The sequence below is a fragment of the Myxine glutinosa genome, chromosome 9, assembly GCF_964187855.1.
Source record: "Myxine glutinosa chromosome 9, kmMyxGlut1.1, whole genome shotgun sequence".
NCBI lineage: Eukaryota > Metazoa > Chordata > Myxini > Myxiniformes > Myxinidae > Myxine > Myxine glutinosa.
This window is the reverse complement of record NC_136269.1, coordinates 26,645,237-26,660,370: the sequence shown is the minus strand read 5'-3', so window position 1 is coordinate 26,660,370 and position 15,134 is coordinate 26,645,237. Positions and strand designations below refer to the sequence as shown.

Here is a 15,134-nt window from a genome sequence, read left to right as displayed (position 1 = left end):
CGGCCCGAGTAAGCCTCCGTCCCTGCCCCGAATGCGGGACGCATCCAGCCGCTGGCACGGAACAACCCGCATTCATGGCTTGGCTTTACGAAGCCGGGCTTTGGACAGGAATTGGCGCACCGAGAGGCAGTAGTAAGTAGACTGGGTGATGAGGTTAGTGTTTTGGACCCAAAATTAGAGAAAAACAAAATTTGATGATTGGCAAGGGATTGGCAGTAGTGATTGGCAGATGATGAGTAGGATTGGCAAATTTTTGATTTGTTGAAATTTGATGTGCAAAATTGGTAGTGAGCGATGGGCCCGGTGGGTAAGGGGGGCCTCCCTGCCACCCTTCCCATAGGGGGGGCAAAGGAGCAATAGCTTATGGGGTGTATGGCAGTGAAAACTAGCCCGGGAGGGTTAGGATATCGTGTGTAGGGACCTAGAGATTGACAATAGGTGACGATAAGGTTAGGTAGTGACTGATACCTGTAGTGGGGACGCAGGTAGATTAGTGTGGATGATAATGACGTGGGAGCGCAATAGTTTAAAGGGACGACTGGGAAGCGCAAGTTTCAGAAGGGAGTAGTTAGCTGAAATGATGCCGTGTGTGTGAGAATTGAACAGGTGTGAGAGCTGGACAGGTGTGTGGAGCAGTGTATGAGTAGTGAGTGTTGTGGATCAGCGCGAATGCGCTTGGGGAGAGAAGGGTGCAGGTGGCACCAGGTGTGAGAGCACAGGTGTGCAGGTACAGGTGTGTGGAGAGAGTTGGAGTAAGTGGTACGGAGTGGTGTGCATGGTGCGAAGGTGTGGATGGGGGAAGAGTGGACCCCTTTCACGAGTACCCGGGGCGGGTAGTGTAAGTGTTAGGTAGAGGGTATAGGTAAATTGTGGTTGGATATTGGCATCTGTGGTGTGGGTGACAGAATGGTATTGTGGATGGGTGCATTAGTGTTGTGGAAATGGCTGGGCGTGTAGCCTGTTAGTGTGTGTAGTTGGTTGGGCACTCCACCACTGTGAGGATGTCGGCCAGGTGAGGCCGCAGGTGGGCTCTGGGAGCCGGTAGTTGTGAGTGGGTGCCTGAGGATACCGGGTGTGGATCGGGTAGCCCAGTGCCAGAGAGGGCACCGAGTGGGGAGAGCGCCAGAGGGCCTTCCCCAGGTAGTTAGGTTAGGGTGAGGAGCTAGGTAAGCTCGGGTGGCAACTGCAGTGGTGGAGGTGTGCAGGTGGGTAGACCCGCTGGGAGAGGTACACGTCGCGGCCCAGAAATTGTGCGAGGGCACCGGGAGATGAATCGGGGGAGTGAGACCCCAAATTGAAAAGCACCACAGTTTGGCCAATGGGAATTGGTTTGTAGAACCCATAGTGTAAGAGGGCCAATGGTTTGGCCGGAGAAAGACCCCGGGTAGTGTAAAGTTGTAAAGTCATTTAGGAAATAGTTAGGATTGATGAACCTGTCGCACCATACGCAGCCACTTACCTGTGGTGATGATGATGACTCCACACCTGTGTTTTCTTTGTTTTGTTGCAGGAAATGAGATTGCTGTGGATTTGTGAGACGCATCACGACGTGGATGAGACATTGGGGTGATTCCATCTCTCCCTCCCTAGGAGGGACTGATGATGAATTGGTAATGGCAAATTATGATGTTGAGTTGGAGATGGCAAATTTTGATGAAAGTTGAAAATGGCAAATTTGATTGGTTAGGAGGGAGAGAAGACGAATTTGGTTTATGGGAGGAACGGGGAAGACAGTAGGGACGTTTGTTGATTAGTAAAATAGATGTTTATGGGTAGTGTTGTGTTTTGTGGATACAGTAAGGGGTAAGGGAGGGGCCATGTAGGTTACCTGGTGGGGGGGGGGGGGGAGCGTACGGTAGGAACGTACCTGTCTCACCTGGTTCCCATGTGCCCCCAGTGTGCATTACCTTATATTGCGTGCACTTTTGCGCCCTTACCACCTTACTCACTTGTCTGCTTCTTTTGTCTCCCACCTCCGAGGATCTGGCTTTGGGGCAGAGAGAGAGGAGAGAGAGGTGCTGGCTACGCAGTTGTGGGCCTGCACTTTCGCTGCTTGCTGCCTGGATCGATACACCATATGGACCGCAATGTTGGTGGCCACCCACAATGGACCGCAGTTTTTTGCGGCCAAGCACCACCCATTGATGGACCTCTGGGTCAACGTGGCACCTATGCCAAACAGGTGAACCACTAATAGTTGGCACCCTGACGGCCACAATAAGGAAATGGACGCGGTTGGCGCCTTTCTTTATTTTTTGAAAGAAGCCAGAAGGCCACGTGCACCACACGAAGAGCAAGAGACACCTGCAGGGTTAGGGGTTGTTGAATTTATTTTTATTCATTGAACAATGGTGACTGCACCGGATGGTGCTGACTGTACATGATGGGGTGGTGCTTTTGGTGCTTGGAAGGGGTGCTCTGCACATTATTAAAGGCCGTAAGGCCACAGAGCACTCGTGGGTTGGTGTATCGATGCTGGCATGCGTGCTCTCTCTATGCATAACATCTGCATGTGTTCCTCCAAAAACAGGTCCTGGATCGTAGTGTAAATATCAGCGTAGTCTTGTAAATAATGCTCCCTACCGGCTGTATGTTTAGTTTGCGAATTCTTTCCGCAATTCGGTTATCCTGTGGGTGTGTTTCTGTGAGGAGAAGGGTGCAACGTCGCAGGGGGACATATTTACTCATTTGTGAATATCTGTAAAACTGTCGCACTCAGGGTAGAGTTAATAGTAGAGGGAACTACATCTGAGTGCCACACTAAAATAGGTAAAAATTTATCGGGTCGGGACGCCCCGAGGGTAGAGAAGGGTGCAATGTTGCGGATATGGGACTTGGCCTCAATATCCGCTTGTAAATACTCCCCTATTTCCCCAATACTCCCCAACTATCCCCAATCCCCCATTCCCTAGTCCCATTGCCTGTAAATAACACTCTGTAGAACCGACCTTCCCCTTTTTCCCCCATTAAATGTCGTGCCCAGGTCCACCGCATCTCACGTAGACAACTTTCGGACATCTTGCTAGTTATTCTTAGTCTATGTCAGTTAAGGACTCGTTTCCATTAATTCTGACTCTTCGTTGCACCAGAATGTGATTATATGGCACCAGTAGTGAGTTTAGGACCTTCCCAAACCTCCTCCCATCTTCTTCCCCAAACAACAACTACAACAACAACTACAACAACAACTACAACAACAACTACAACAACAACTACAACAACAGAGGGGCGCGGCGCGGCGTGCGGGGAGTGTGCGTCCTCACACCGGCGTGGTTAGCCGCCATTGCCCATGCGCTCCACGGGGTTACCACGAAGGGGCTGGCTGTCAGCTCCTCGTCAGGGGCGGAGCCAGTAACCCCCCCGCACCCAATAAGAAGGGCGGACCGATTCCATCTGGGGCGGAGCTAACTAGCCGAGGGCGTGTCACTCCCCGCCGGATATACGCAGCGACTTACCGGACGTGACGTCAGATGCGCCCCCGACTGAAGAAGACAAGTCGCGACCTTCCAAGCGCTGAGCGAGCTCCACGCATCGACCCGGTATTGCAGTACCTCCGAGAACGGTGCACCCCCTCCGAGAACGGTGCACCTTGAGCCATCGACTGCCCGCTTTCCTTGCCATCAATCCCCGTGTGAGTCAGTTTTTGTCCCGTTTATCTGTCGTCTGTCGGGGCTAATATAAGAGTGTAACTAAGTGCCTGCCTTTCTATGCTGTCCCTCTTGTCGTTGTAATCTGACCTTCCGCCCTAATATAACCTCCTCCGGAGGTCTTGAGAACTGAACCCTTGGTGTCGTGTCATTTGAATCCCAGCCGTTGTGTCCTTTTCCTTCATTGACCTAGCGTAGCGCGACTCGGCAACGTTCGAGTATAATCGGGTAACTTGTGCGGACACGGCGGCCATTCCGCTCGGCCCACCATAACATCAAAGTCGTGTCTGTAACAATACTATAATATTGTTATGTCGGTAGGGTAGTGATATGTAGAGCCAGATAGATCTGTGTAGGTAACGTGCTTCGTCTGTCGCGGTAAGGAATCTACCTTGTAATAAGTTTCATGTGCAGGAATTTTGTCGGGTAAGATGTATACTTGTGAGCATACCAGGATGTTCGTGTGATAAATAGAGTTAGGGATTAAAGAATAAAGCCCCTGTATGTCTCACCTGGTCAGCCAAACCTTTGTCCCTTTTGGCACTGCACACCTTTAGACACTTAGTTACGATCTCCTTAGTGCAACATTAAACGACTCCCTTCCCTGACAGTGACTTCGGAAGGAACAGGCAAAGAAACCAGGCCGGGGCACCGCCGATGATGGAGGCCACCAATTACACCTCCGACAGGCCTAACCGCATCGCGTGCCATGCGCTATCACCATGCTGCACGCTACGTGCTATCACCACGCTACATGCTATGAGCTATCACCACGCTACAGAACTGTGATTGGTCGCGCGCGGGGCGCGAACCTCCAACCAACGAGTGCGAGAGGTGCGAAGCTGGAAGGTTCGGTGGAAGTCGCTGGTTGGTAGCGCGCCAAGGCTGACGTCACCGGCAAGGTTATTTAAGCGCGCGCCGAACGACATTTTAGAGAGAGAGCGAAGTTGGATTTGCGCTTGGCTTGGGGCAGCAGCAAATTGGATACGTGCTTGGCTGAGAGAGAGAGCATTTTAGAGAGAATTGGTTTAGAGAGCATGTCCAGGGCCGAACGCCATTCTCGTCTCTTCTTCATCTTGTGCAGCCCGAGTTGAGTTGAGTCATAGCCTGAGTGGAGTTCGCTTGCTTCTTGCATGTTTGCTTCGGGAGAGCTGACTGGGACGTGGCAGGCCAATCGTGTGTGAAGATCGACCTCGCTTGGAGCAGCTAGCCTGCGCTGGACGCGCGATGCTTTTCCTGCTTTGGGGCCTCGTGTGTGAACGGAGTGGGCGTTGGCTCGGGCCTTCGCGTTGCTGGGGTGCTGGAGCGAGGGGCCTCATGGTGTGCGGCAGAGCTTGGGGACGCAAGACGACAGACGAGATAAGGCCGCATCCGCAGAACATTTTACAATTACATAACGGACGTTTTTCTTTTTATTAATTCATATTCCTGTGTCTCGGTTCTGAAATCTGTGTGTTGGGACGTCCTGATTAGGAATTAGGTTTATCGTCACGTTTCCCTGTCCCGATTCTTATTGTGAATAAATCCTTGTATTATTTTGCTGTACATACTTGAACGCAGTTTCCCGTGTGATTGATTTAATAGGTATGGCTGCAGGGCTCTCGCGCCCCCCTCAATCCCGCGCGCTTTGGTGTAGCTTTTTGGTTCCGGAGTCCGCCATTGAGTTTTCACCTCAGGGGTTAAGGCCTTCACGATCGGCTTCCGTGACCATCTGATGTTAATCAAAGACGGCCGTGCGACAATATTAATATACCAAAATATAATGTTAAATCACGAATGTATTGAAATATTTTCAAACCAGCAAACCGTCGTCATCTGTTCACTTCCTGATTCGGGAGCAAGGTCCCGTCGATCACATTTCAAAATCATAATTGTATTGAGGAATTTCTGAAACAACCTACCTACCTTACGACACCAACTGGGACCCCAAAACGTTCCACAGAATATAATGTTTACTAAACGAGTCCCACTGTCATGTGACTCGATCCTTAGCACTGATTGGTGTACATTTGTGGGGACATACGGACAGACAAGGGCTGTTCTAGAGTCTAGAGTTCTAGACGGCATGGAAATGCCACAAAAATGGGATAATTTCTCCGCTTCTGTAGTATATATACTCTTAATGAAAACAATATTATAATCAGTGAATCGTCATATTTTATTTTGTGACTTGTAATACCCCCTTGCTTAAACCGGGAGCGGTGCTATATGATAGGGATTTACAAAGAGAGGATCAGGATCCTTACCTCCAACCGTGACCCACGTTCACGTCCACGTTGACGGTCACGTTTGTGGTTCACGTGACTATGATTTTGTTATCCCCAAAAAACAATATCCCAAGTTCAATCACCAGTTTTAAACTCATTCTGTCCAGCATTTCATGAGTGCATCAATGTCAAACAAACACACAAATAAACAAACCCACAAAGACACACTTCAAACTCGAGAGTTTATAGACCACATTGCCCTGTGTTGTCTTGAGAAACAAGAACAAGGGCGGGGTCTATAAGCAGCCAATTTGATTGGTCGAGGTGACGTAAAATGCCGCAATATTTTGTCTAAGTACTGCTAAATGGAAGGGTTTTTAAAGTGTCAAAAAGTCAATTTGTGTTCTATGAACAGTATTCAAGTACAGTATATAATTCAATTTAAATAAAATTGTGTATGTGTCCCTTAGACAAACTTTCCTGTGTTTTTTACACTAACTTAACAAGTTACATTAGTTATTTGTGCCTGTTGTTTGTGTCCTTTATGATGACCCTAAAACAGAATGTTTCTTGTTTGGAATAATTGTACACCACTCCTTTCCTATTCCATCTCCAGGCGCTGCACGACGTCATTGCCGGGCACCGAAGTGGACCCGGAAATGACGCGCACTGAAAGGGAGTACTCAGTTTTCACTCCAGTTCCTTTCTTGTTTGTTGTACACCGCTTCATTCCTATGCCATCGTCAGGTGCTGCATGACGTCATTGCCGGGCACCGAAGGGGGCTCGGCAATGACGCATGCTGAAAGGGTTTTCTTGTTTGTTTGTCCGGGCGATATCTCAGCCATCCTTTGAGCTAGGAAGCTGAAATTTCAGCACAATAGTGAGCGCTTTGGCAAGAACTGTAGTTTTGGTTTCTTGATTAATTAATTAATTGATCAGTTATTTAATTATTATCGATTAATTAAGTACCTATTTATTTCCTTTCTCTTCTGGGCAACAACTCAGGCACCTTTTGAGCAAGGAGGCTGATATTTGGACATGACAATGACCAAGTGATTTGCCTGTAAAGGCTATTTTTTATTTTTTGATTAATCAATTAATCGATTAATTATTTAATTATTCGATTAATGACTTCATTAATTATTATTTTTAAGTTACAGATTCGGATGAAACGGTGGTGGTTTCGGTATTCTATTAGCCAATTGATTAATTATTTAATTATTTTATGATTATTATTTATTTATTTTCGTTATTAATCATTTATTTATTTTCTTTCTCATCTCGGAAATATCTCAGGCACCTCTGGAGCTAGGAAGCTGATATTTGGACACGACAGTGACCAAGTGATGTGGCTATAAAGGATATTTTGGATTTATTGATTAATCAATTAATCGATTAATTATTTATTGATTTATCAATTAATTTTTTCTTTCTTTCGATTAATGACTTATTTGTACAATGACAATGACTCATTGAATTGACTTATTAAATGACATTAAAAAGTTACAGGTTCGGATGAAGCACCGGTGGTTTAGGTATGATATTAGCCAATTGATCAAGAAAATATTTTATGATCATTATTTGTTGATTTTAATTATGTAATTAATCAATCAATTATTGTACACCTCTCCCTCTCAATACCATCTCTATGTGCTGCCCTGGAGGATATTTATTTATTTGGCATGGGGGCGGTGTACTTTGAATGTATCTGTATTTGTTTTAAATATTGATTGACTGCCAGATAGGCAGACAGAGTAAGAAATTATCTCACTCCTCTCTGCGTATGTGCAATCTATACAAATTCACAGCCAAAGTACTGCTAAACTACAGGTTCGTTTTCCGATTCATGTTCCAATTAATGTTCAAAATAGAACATTCAATTGGAATTAAGTTGTCCCACAATCATAAACTGATGTTTGTAGACAGACGAACAGACAAACACACAGAAGTGAAACAATTCTCCCTGCATCAAACTTTCTTTTGTAGCCTTATGTGGATGCCGATCAACACTCGGTCTCGACAGCAATCTCGAAGGTCATCGATAAAAAAAAAGTGCACTCACTTGCACGCTCTTGTTGAGTCTTCATGTTAAATGCAGAGTATGGGTTGTACGCATTTAGGTGCCTCTCAAGGAAAGCCACAGGGAATGCTGAAGCCAGGGAAGAGAGGCACTCACCAATTGCAGGTCTCTGTCTGGAAAGACACAGGGAAACAAAGTTTAAAGGGGTAAAAATATATAATTTGACGTGAATGTGTCAATAGATATGCCTCCATGCGTCCACCCATGTTAGACGTCAACCCAATGTTGTGTTTGATTTCAATTAAAGGTCACATACTTTTCGAGGTACGCAGTTGAGAAAATATGTGCAAAAATTGTGGTCTATGTTAGCACATTATGTGTGGACAAAGAAACAATGAAACAGGAAAACAGACAGACAAGTTGTCCCAAATGGAATACCCTCTCCTCTGGGAAGGGTAATTACAGGTCACATGACAGAAAGAGAGAGAGAGAGTGAGAGAGACAGAGAGAGAGACAGAGAGAGAGACAGAGAGAGAGACAGAGACAGAGACAGAGAGAGAGACAGAGACAGAGACAGAGAGAGAGAGAGAGAGAGAGAGAGAGAGAGAGAGTGTGTGAGAAAGAAAAGAGATGAGTAGAAGGGAGAAAACATGAGATGCTTCTGACTCGTTATGAATGAATGAATGAATTCATTCATTCATTTTTTCTGACTCGAGTTATGATCTGCAAAATTATTTTCAAAGGCCACATGACCTTTGACCTGTTGAACCCAAAATTGAATCGGTTCATCTTCGCATCACAGTTCATACTTTTGCCAAGTTTGGTGGAAAACACTCCTCGAGTTCACAAGTTATTGTGGTAATAAAGATTTTGAATTAAAAGTCACTGACCATAAACAATTGACCTTTAGTACCCAAAAATCTAATGAGTTCATATTTGTATAACATTTCATACTTTTGCCAAGTTTGGATGGAATCCCTTCAGTCGTTCATAAGTTATCGCTGCAACGAAAATCTGCTACACATGCACAGACGGACACACAGACGGACACACAGACGGACACACAGACGGACACACAGACGGACACACAGACAGACACACAGATGGACACACAGACAGACAAAACATAATGCCTTCGGCTCCAGAGGCATAAAAATAACACCTGAACTCTATTTAATGTGTTATTACTTTCCAACAGCCTCAACCACCACCCCACCACCAATCCATAAATATTTGGATCGAATCATTGAAATATAATGAAAACTAGACAATCAAAACAAGCTCGTGTTTATACATTTAAAAAAAGTTATGTTTCTTTATTGAAATGCAAAGAAGACAAGAATGTAGTTTGAAACTCATGCCTAAAACTGGTAAAATAGTATTTACATGAGAGGAAAGCTTGTGTATGTATTTTTTAAATCTTCACTGATCATAGGATTAATTGCTTTGTGTGGAACGTAGCGCATGCATGTTTTGGTACTGCAGTACTGCATGTTCCAATCAGCCATTGTACGGTACCAACGCTTATTGGCTTACATCGAGTTAGCCTTGCTGATTGCTTTATTCAGCCTTTTCTGACAAGAAGGGCCGAGTGGTTATTTAACTCATGCCACTTCAAGCTGGGAAGATTTATTAGGTCAGAGCTGACCAATCGATTGTTGCTTCAATTACGGGTGAGGGACAAGATAGGGATATATATATATATATATATATATATATATATATATATATATATATATATATATATATATATATATATATATATATATATATATATATATATACGTATATATATATATATATATATATACATACATATATATATATATATATATATATACATATATATATATATATATTGTTACAGACGCGGCTTTTAGATGTTATATTGACCGAGCGGTGGTGTATTTAACCGCGTCCGAACAGTTACTCCCCGATTAAAACCCGATTCCACCCGACGTTGACCAGATCGCCCCACAGATATTCAATCGGGAAATCTCTAAAGCGACCGAAAGAGAATGAAAAAGAAGAAGAAGAAGAATACGGAGGAAGAACAGATTTTATTATACACACACAAGCAATGGATGGAAGAAGCAGTAACACAGCGAATCGTTAACTTACACTATTCATTTTTACTTAGCCCCAAGACAACGAGTAGGACAGGACGTTCACACTTACACAGGGGATATTGCAGGCAGGTAGGGCTTGAGATGGATTGCTTGAGAGGGAGGCAAAGTCGGGAGGCCGCAGCTCACAATTCCTCGCGGTTTTGGCGGGAAACCCTCCGTCGTGTATCCGCTGCGGCAGACGTCACGCGCTGGTTCGGCACACCTGCTCCTCTTCTTGGGGTGGAGCCATCTCCCTCCTTTCAGCGCGTCTCTCCAAAGCTGGTTTCCTTGCCGAGTACCTCTCCTCTTTGGCTTGGAGCGTTTCGCATCTCACCGCTCCTTTTGGTGCAGCCTCTTTGCTCATCTCCCAGGGTCATCTCATAAAGCAGTCCCTTACAGTCGCTTTTATCACCTCGGGCGAAATCAAGCCGCCGGCTCCGAGGGCACGCCTACCGGGTCGCTCACCGCGGTGTTGATTGGCTGTTAGGGCTGGTTCACTCCTTCCCTCTTATGACGAGGTGGAGACACGCCTTTCTTCCCCAAACCTACCTCGTGGCCAATGGTGGTTTGAAGAAAACCGCCCAAAATGCGGAAGGCAATTGGAAGGGAGGTTTTGGGGAAATTGGAAGGGCCTACGCTTATTTTGTTTGATACAATGCAAAGTCAATCTAGTGGGAAACACATATTTAGCCTACATGGAATAAGGAAATACACTATTTAAAAGATATATCGTGACCTGCGTGTAAGTTTCATGGAATTAACTAGGACGCCGACTGCGACCATTATTTACATTAGCAGGGTGTTACCGTACTTTTGTAACGTTCACATTGTAACGTTTCCACATTCGTTACACTGCACCCTCCTTTCTTCAGGCCCGTCTCGGGCCTATTAAACTTTAACTTAGTGTGACACGTAGGTGTAATTCCCTCTACAATTAACCTGACCCTGAGTGTGACAATCTTAAAACACAAATAAGTATGTCCCCCTATTGCATTGCATCCTGTCTAACAGACTCAAGCCCACAGCTAACCGAATTACGGAATTATTCTCAAACTATACATTTACGGTGGGGAGCATTATTTACAATGACGTGATTTCTTATTTACAACGCAACCCAGGACCTGTGTTTTTTTTTTTCTTTTTTCTTTTTAGGGAACAAGAGAAAGAAATTCCTGTTGGGAGGGAGGAGACAGCACACATTGCATCGATGCACCAGTACCAATACCACCAAAGCACCCAAAAGCACCAAAAGCACCACAAAGCACCAAAAGCACCAAAAGCACCAAAAGCACCACAAAGCACCACCCGGTGCGCAGTCACCATGGTTCATAATAAACACAACAAAACAACTGGTGGTGGTCTTCTCTTTCTCTGCTGGGCCGATGTTCTTCCCGACGTCTTCTGGCTTCATGCGGCCTAGTTGGAAATAATAAAAAGCACAACTTGTGTCCATTTTTATTTAGGGCCTCAGGGGCCAACTAAGGGTGGTCCACCTGTTTGGCATAGGTGCCACCTTACCGAGGTCCGCAAGCAAGATTCCCTGGCCACTATGGCCGGTCTCCAACAGAGGTGCCCTGCCCCAGAACCTGGGGTCCATCAAGTGGTACTTGGCCGCAGAACAGCGGTCCATAAAGTGGTACATCAACGCAATGCATGCTGGTTCTGGGAATCTCGGGCGCACAATGGCCACCTCACGCACGCTCCCATCGGCACCCAATGGCGCACAGGTCATGTGGGAGACAAAAGAAAGACAATTGAGCGAGGGGTAAGGTCACAAGGGTACACGTCAATAAGGCAATGCAAGGTGAAATGCGTACGGAGGACGAAGTGAGAAAGCTCGTCCCTACCGTACGTCACCCCCCTGTCACCTACCCTACCCTTGTTCTTACCCCATATGTACAAAAATCTACACATTTACAAATTCGTCACTACTGTCACGTCTTCCCCATATTTCCCCTATACCAAATTCGTCTCCACAATCCCTTTACTTCAAAATTTGCCATCACCAATTCATCATCAATCCTCATAAGGAGGGAGAGATGGAATTACGCACAATGTCACACCCACGTCATGATGCGTCTCACAATCCAAACATTTGCATCATAAAAAATAATCAAAACATGGCATGGTGTGGAGTACCTGTCACCTCAGGTGAGTGGATGCAGATGGTGCGAGGAGATCCTTCATCCTAACTATTTTCTAAATGACTTTAACACACTTTACACTACCCGGGGTCTCTCCCTGCCAATCCATTGGCCAACTTACACTATGGGTTCTAAAAACCAATTCCCATTGACCAAACTGTGGTGCTTCTCAATTTGGGGTCTCACTCCCCCGATTCATCTCCCGGTGCTCTCGCACAATTTCTGGGCTGCGACGTCTAGCTCTTCCAACAGGTCTACCCACCTGCACACCTCCACCACTGTAGTTGCCACCCGAGCTTACCTAGCTCCTCACCCTAACCTAACTAACTGGGGACAGCCCCTCTCCTGGCTCTGTCACCCCATGGTGCCCTCTGGCACTGGGCTACCCGGGTCCGTCCTCCGGATCCTCGGGCCCCATCCACAACAACTACTACCGGCTCCCAGAGCCCATCTGCGGCCTCACCTGGCCGACATCGTCACAGTGGTGGAGCGCCCAAACAACTACACACACTAACAGGCTACACGCCCAGCCATTTCCACAACACTAATGCACCCATCCAAATACCATTCTGTCACCCGCACCACAGATGCCAATATCCAACCACAATTTACCTGTACCCTCTACCTAACACTTACACTACCCGCCCCGGGTATCCGTGATGGGGGTCCACTCTTCCCCCATTCACACCTTCGCACCATCCACTCCACTCCACAATTTCCACCATTCTCACTCCATGACCATCCATTCCAATACTCCAGATATTCCACACTACCATTTATTCCACACAGCCACATACACCTGTTGTTGCACACCTGTGCCCTCACACCTGGTGCCACCTGCACCCTCCTTTCTTCCTGGACCATTTGGTCAACACAACACGCAATCACCACTACTCCCTCATACACTGCTCCATTCACCTGTTCAGTTGCACACCTGTGCAATCACACCTGTTCCATTCTCACCTGTTCAATCCTTACACACACGGCATCATCTCAGCTAACTACTCCCCTCTGAAACTTGCGCTTCCCAGTTGTCCCTTTAAACTATTGCGCTCCCACGTCATTATAATCCACACTAATCTACCTGCGTCCCCACTACAGGTATCAGTCACTAACTAATCTTAACGTTACCTAATGTCATCTTCGCTAGATCCCTACAATTATCCAAGCCCTCCCTGGCTCGGTTGTCATAGCCACCCCATAAACTATTGCGCATTTGCCCCAACCTGTGAGGGATGGTGGATTTGCCATCCCACCACATCGGGGGTCTCTCACTATCAATTTTGTTCGTCCAGATTCCAACCAATTCAAAAATTTTCCATTTACTGCCAATTCTACCCACCTTTCGAAATTTCGTATCAATTCACTATCACTATTACCATCACCCGTCTACTTATTACATCCTCTCGGTGCGCCAATTCACGTCTACAGCCCGGCTTCGTACAGCCGAGCAATGAACGCGGATTCTTTTGTGCCGGCGGCTGGATGCGTCCCGCATTCGGGGCAGGGGCGGGGGCTTACCCGGGCCGAGATCCCACGCACCACCTCGGCATGGAGCCATCCAATGTCCCGATCTCGACCTGCCGGCACGTCTCAACAAAACGTGGTCGCCATGACGACCCTTCCTATCCAGCTGCCCGCTCCGCCTAGTGGAGCCCGGACGCGGCCGTTCCAAGCGAGGCACAGCGCGGATCGCGTATGGCGGTTCTTTCGAAACCGCCGTGGTTTGGATCCCCGCTGGTCCTCGCGGCACGCGAAGCTGCCCGACGCGCACCGAGGGCCCGATTCGGCTATAAGTCGCCCTAACCGCTAAACCGGTTACCGTCGACGCTTCACCTGGACGCTTACATGCATACGCTACCCCTTTCTTGCTCATACATGCAGCTGTTCCCATTCTCCTCGTACCTTTCCTTACACACTTCGGTACACTCATTCCGCTCGCCGACTTGGTCACACACCTGACCACCGAACACTTTGGCACACATTCGTTGGTCGCACACCTCACCAACACACCTCTTCGCGCCCCCTCCTCGGTCACTTCCTCTGTGACAATCACAGGTGTGCTCTCATTCGCACACCCAACCACGTGCCTCACTACCAACTCAAATGTGCCTTCCCACACACGCTCTACCATTCCAGGTGTACATCCTCGCTCACCTGTCACAACCAACTCACGCTCCGTTTCACTCTCACTACTCTCACCTCCACTCTTGACAGCGCACTCACCCTTACCCTCGACGGCACACTCTTTCCTCATGCACCCGTCCGTTACACACCTTTCTCGCGCACACCCTCCCGTTACATCCTCTGTAACACTCACCACAGGCGTACACTTCCTCGTTACATCCTCTGTAACACTCACCACAGGTGTACACTCTCTCGTTACATCCTCTGTAACACTCACCACAGGTGTACACTCTCTCGTTACTTCCTCCGTAACACTCACCACACCGCGCTTCCATGTACCCCCTCGCACACGCGCTTCGACCAACTCACTCTTGACGGCACACTCACTCCTCGGCGTGCACTTTTTCCTCACACACCCCATGGTCGGACATTCTCGCACACCTCTTTTTTCGCACACCTGACCTGTCACACACTTCACCAACGGCCTTTCACGAACACCCGGATCCAAACCAATCCCCAAGCCGACTGAAGCTTTCCTCACATCATATACATTGCCACTCACCTCCGTACTTCGTCTCCGCACCTCCTTTGCCACCTGCAAACTTTTTATTTGGTTAGTGAGCACCTCATCATGATTTGAACACAGACCTTGTACATATTCCATGACTTCCTCCTTTATCTCCCTTTTAGTTTCCCTCCGTCTCTTCTTAATTTCACTCACCCCCTCTTCCACCTCCTCTAATTTTTCCTTTACCTCCTTCATCTCCCGGTGCGCCCCCTCTATCTCTTCCTCTAACGCCACCTTAACCGTTTCGATGTGCGTCCTCACCTCTCGGTCCTTCGTCTCCATCACTTCTGTCACCTCCTCCAACTTCTTCGT

The 15,134-nt window shown here is 47.2% G+C and overlaps 1 protein-coding gene across 1 annotated transcript in view; it reads right to left on the bottom strand.

Moving 5' to 3' along the window:
- Positions 1-15,134, bottom strand: part of LOC137435793 (ryanodine receptor 2-like) — a 633,328-nt gene that overhangs the window by 288,619 nt on the left and 329,575 nt on the right. Inside the window, exon 67 of the mRNA XM_078785085.1 lies at positions 7,918-8,048. Within this exon, the coding sequence (XP_078641211.1) occupies positions 7,918-8,048 (131 nt within the window). The remainder of the gene's footprint in view (positions 1-7,917; positions 8,049-15,134) is intronic.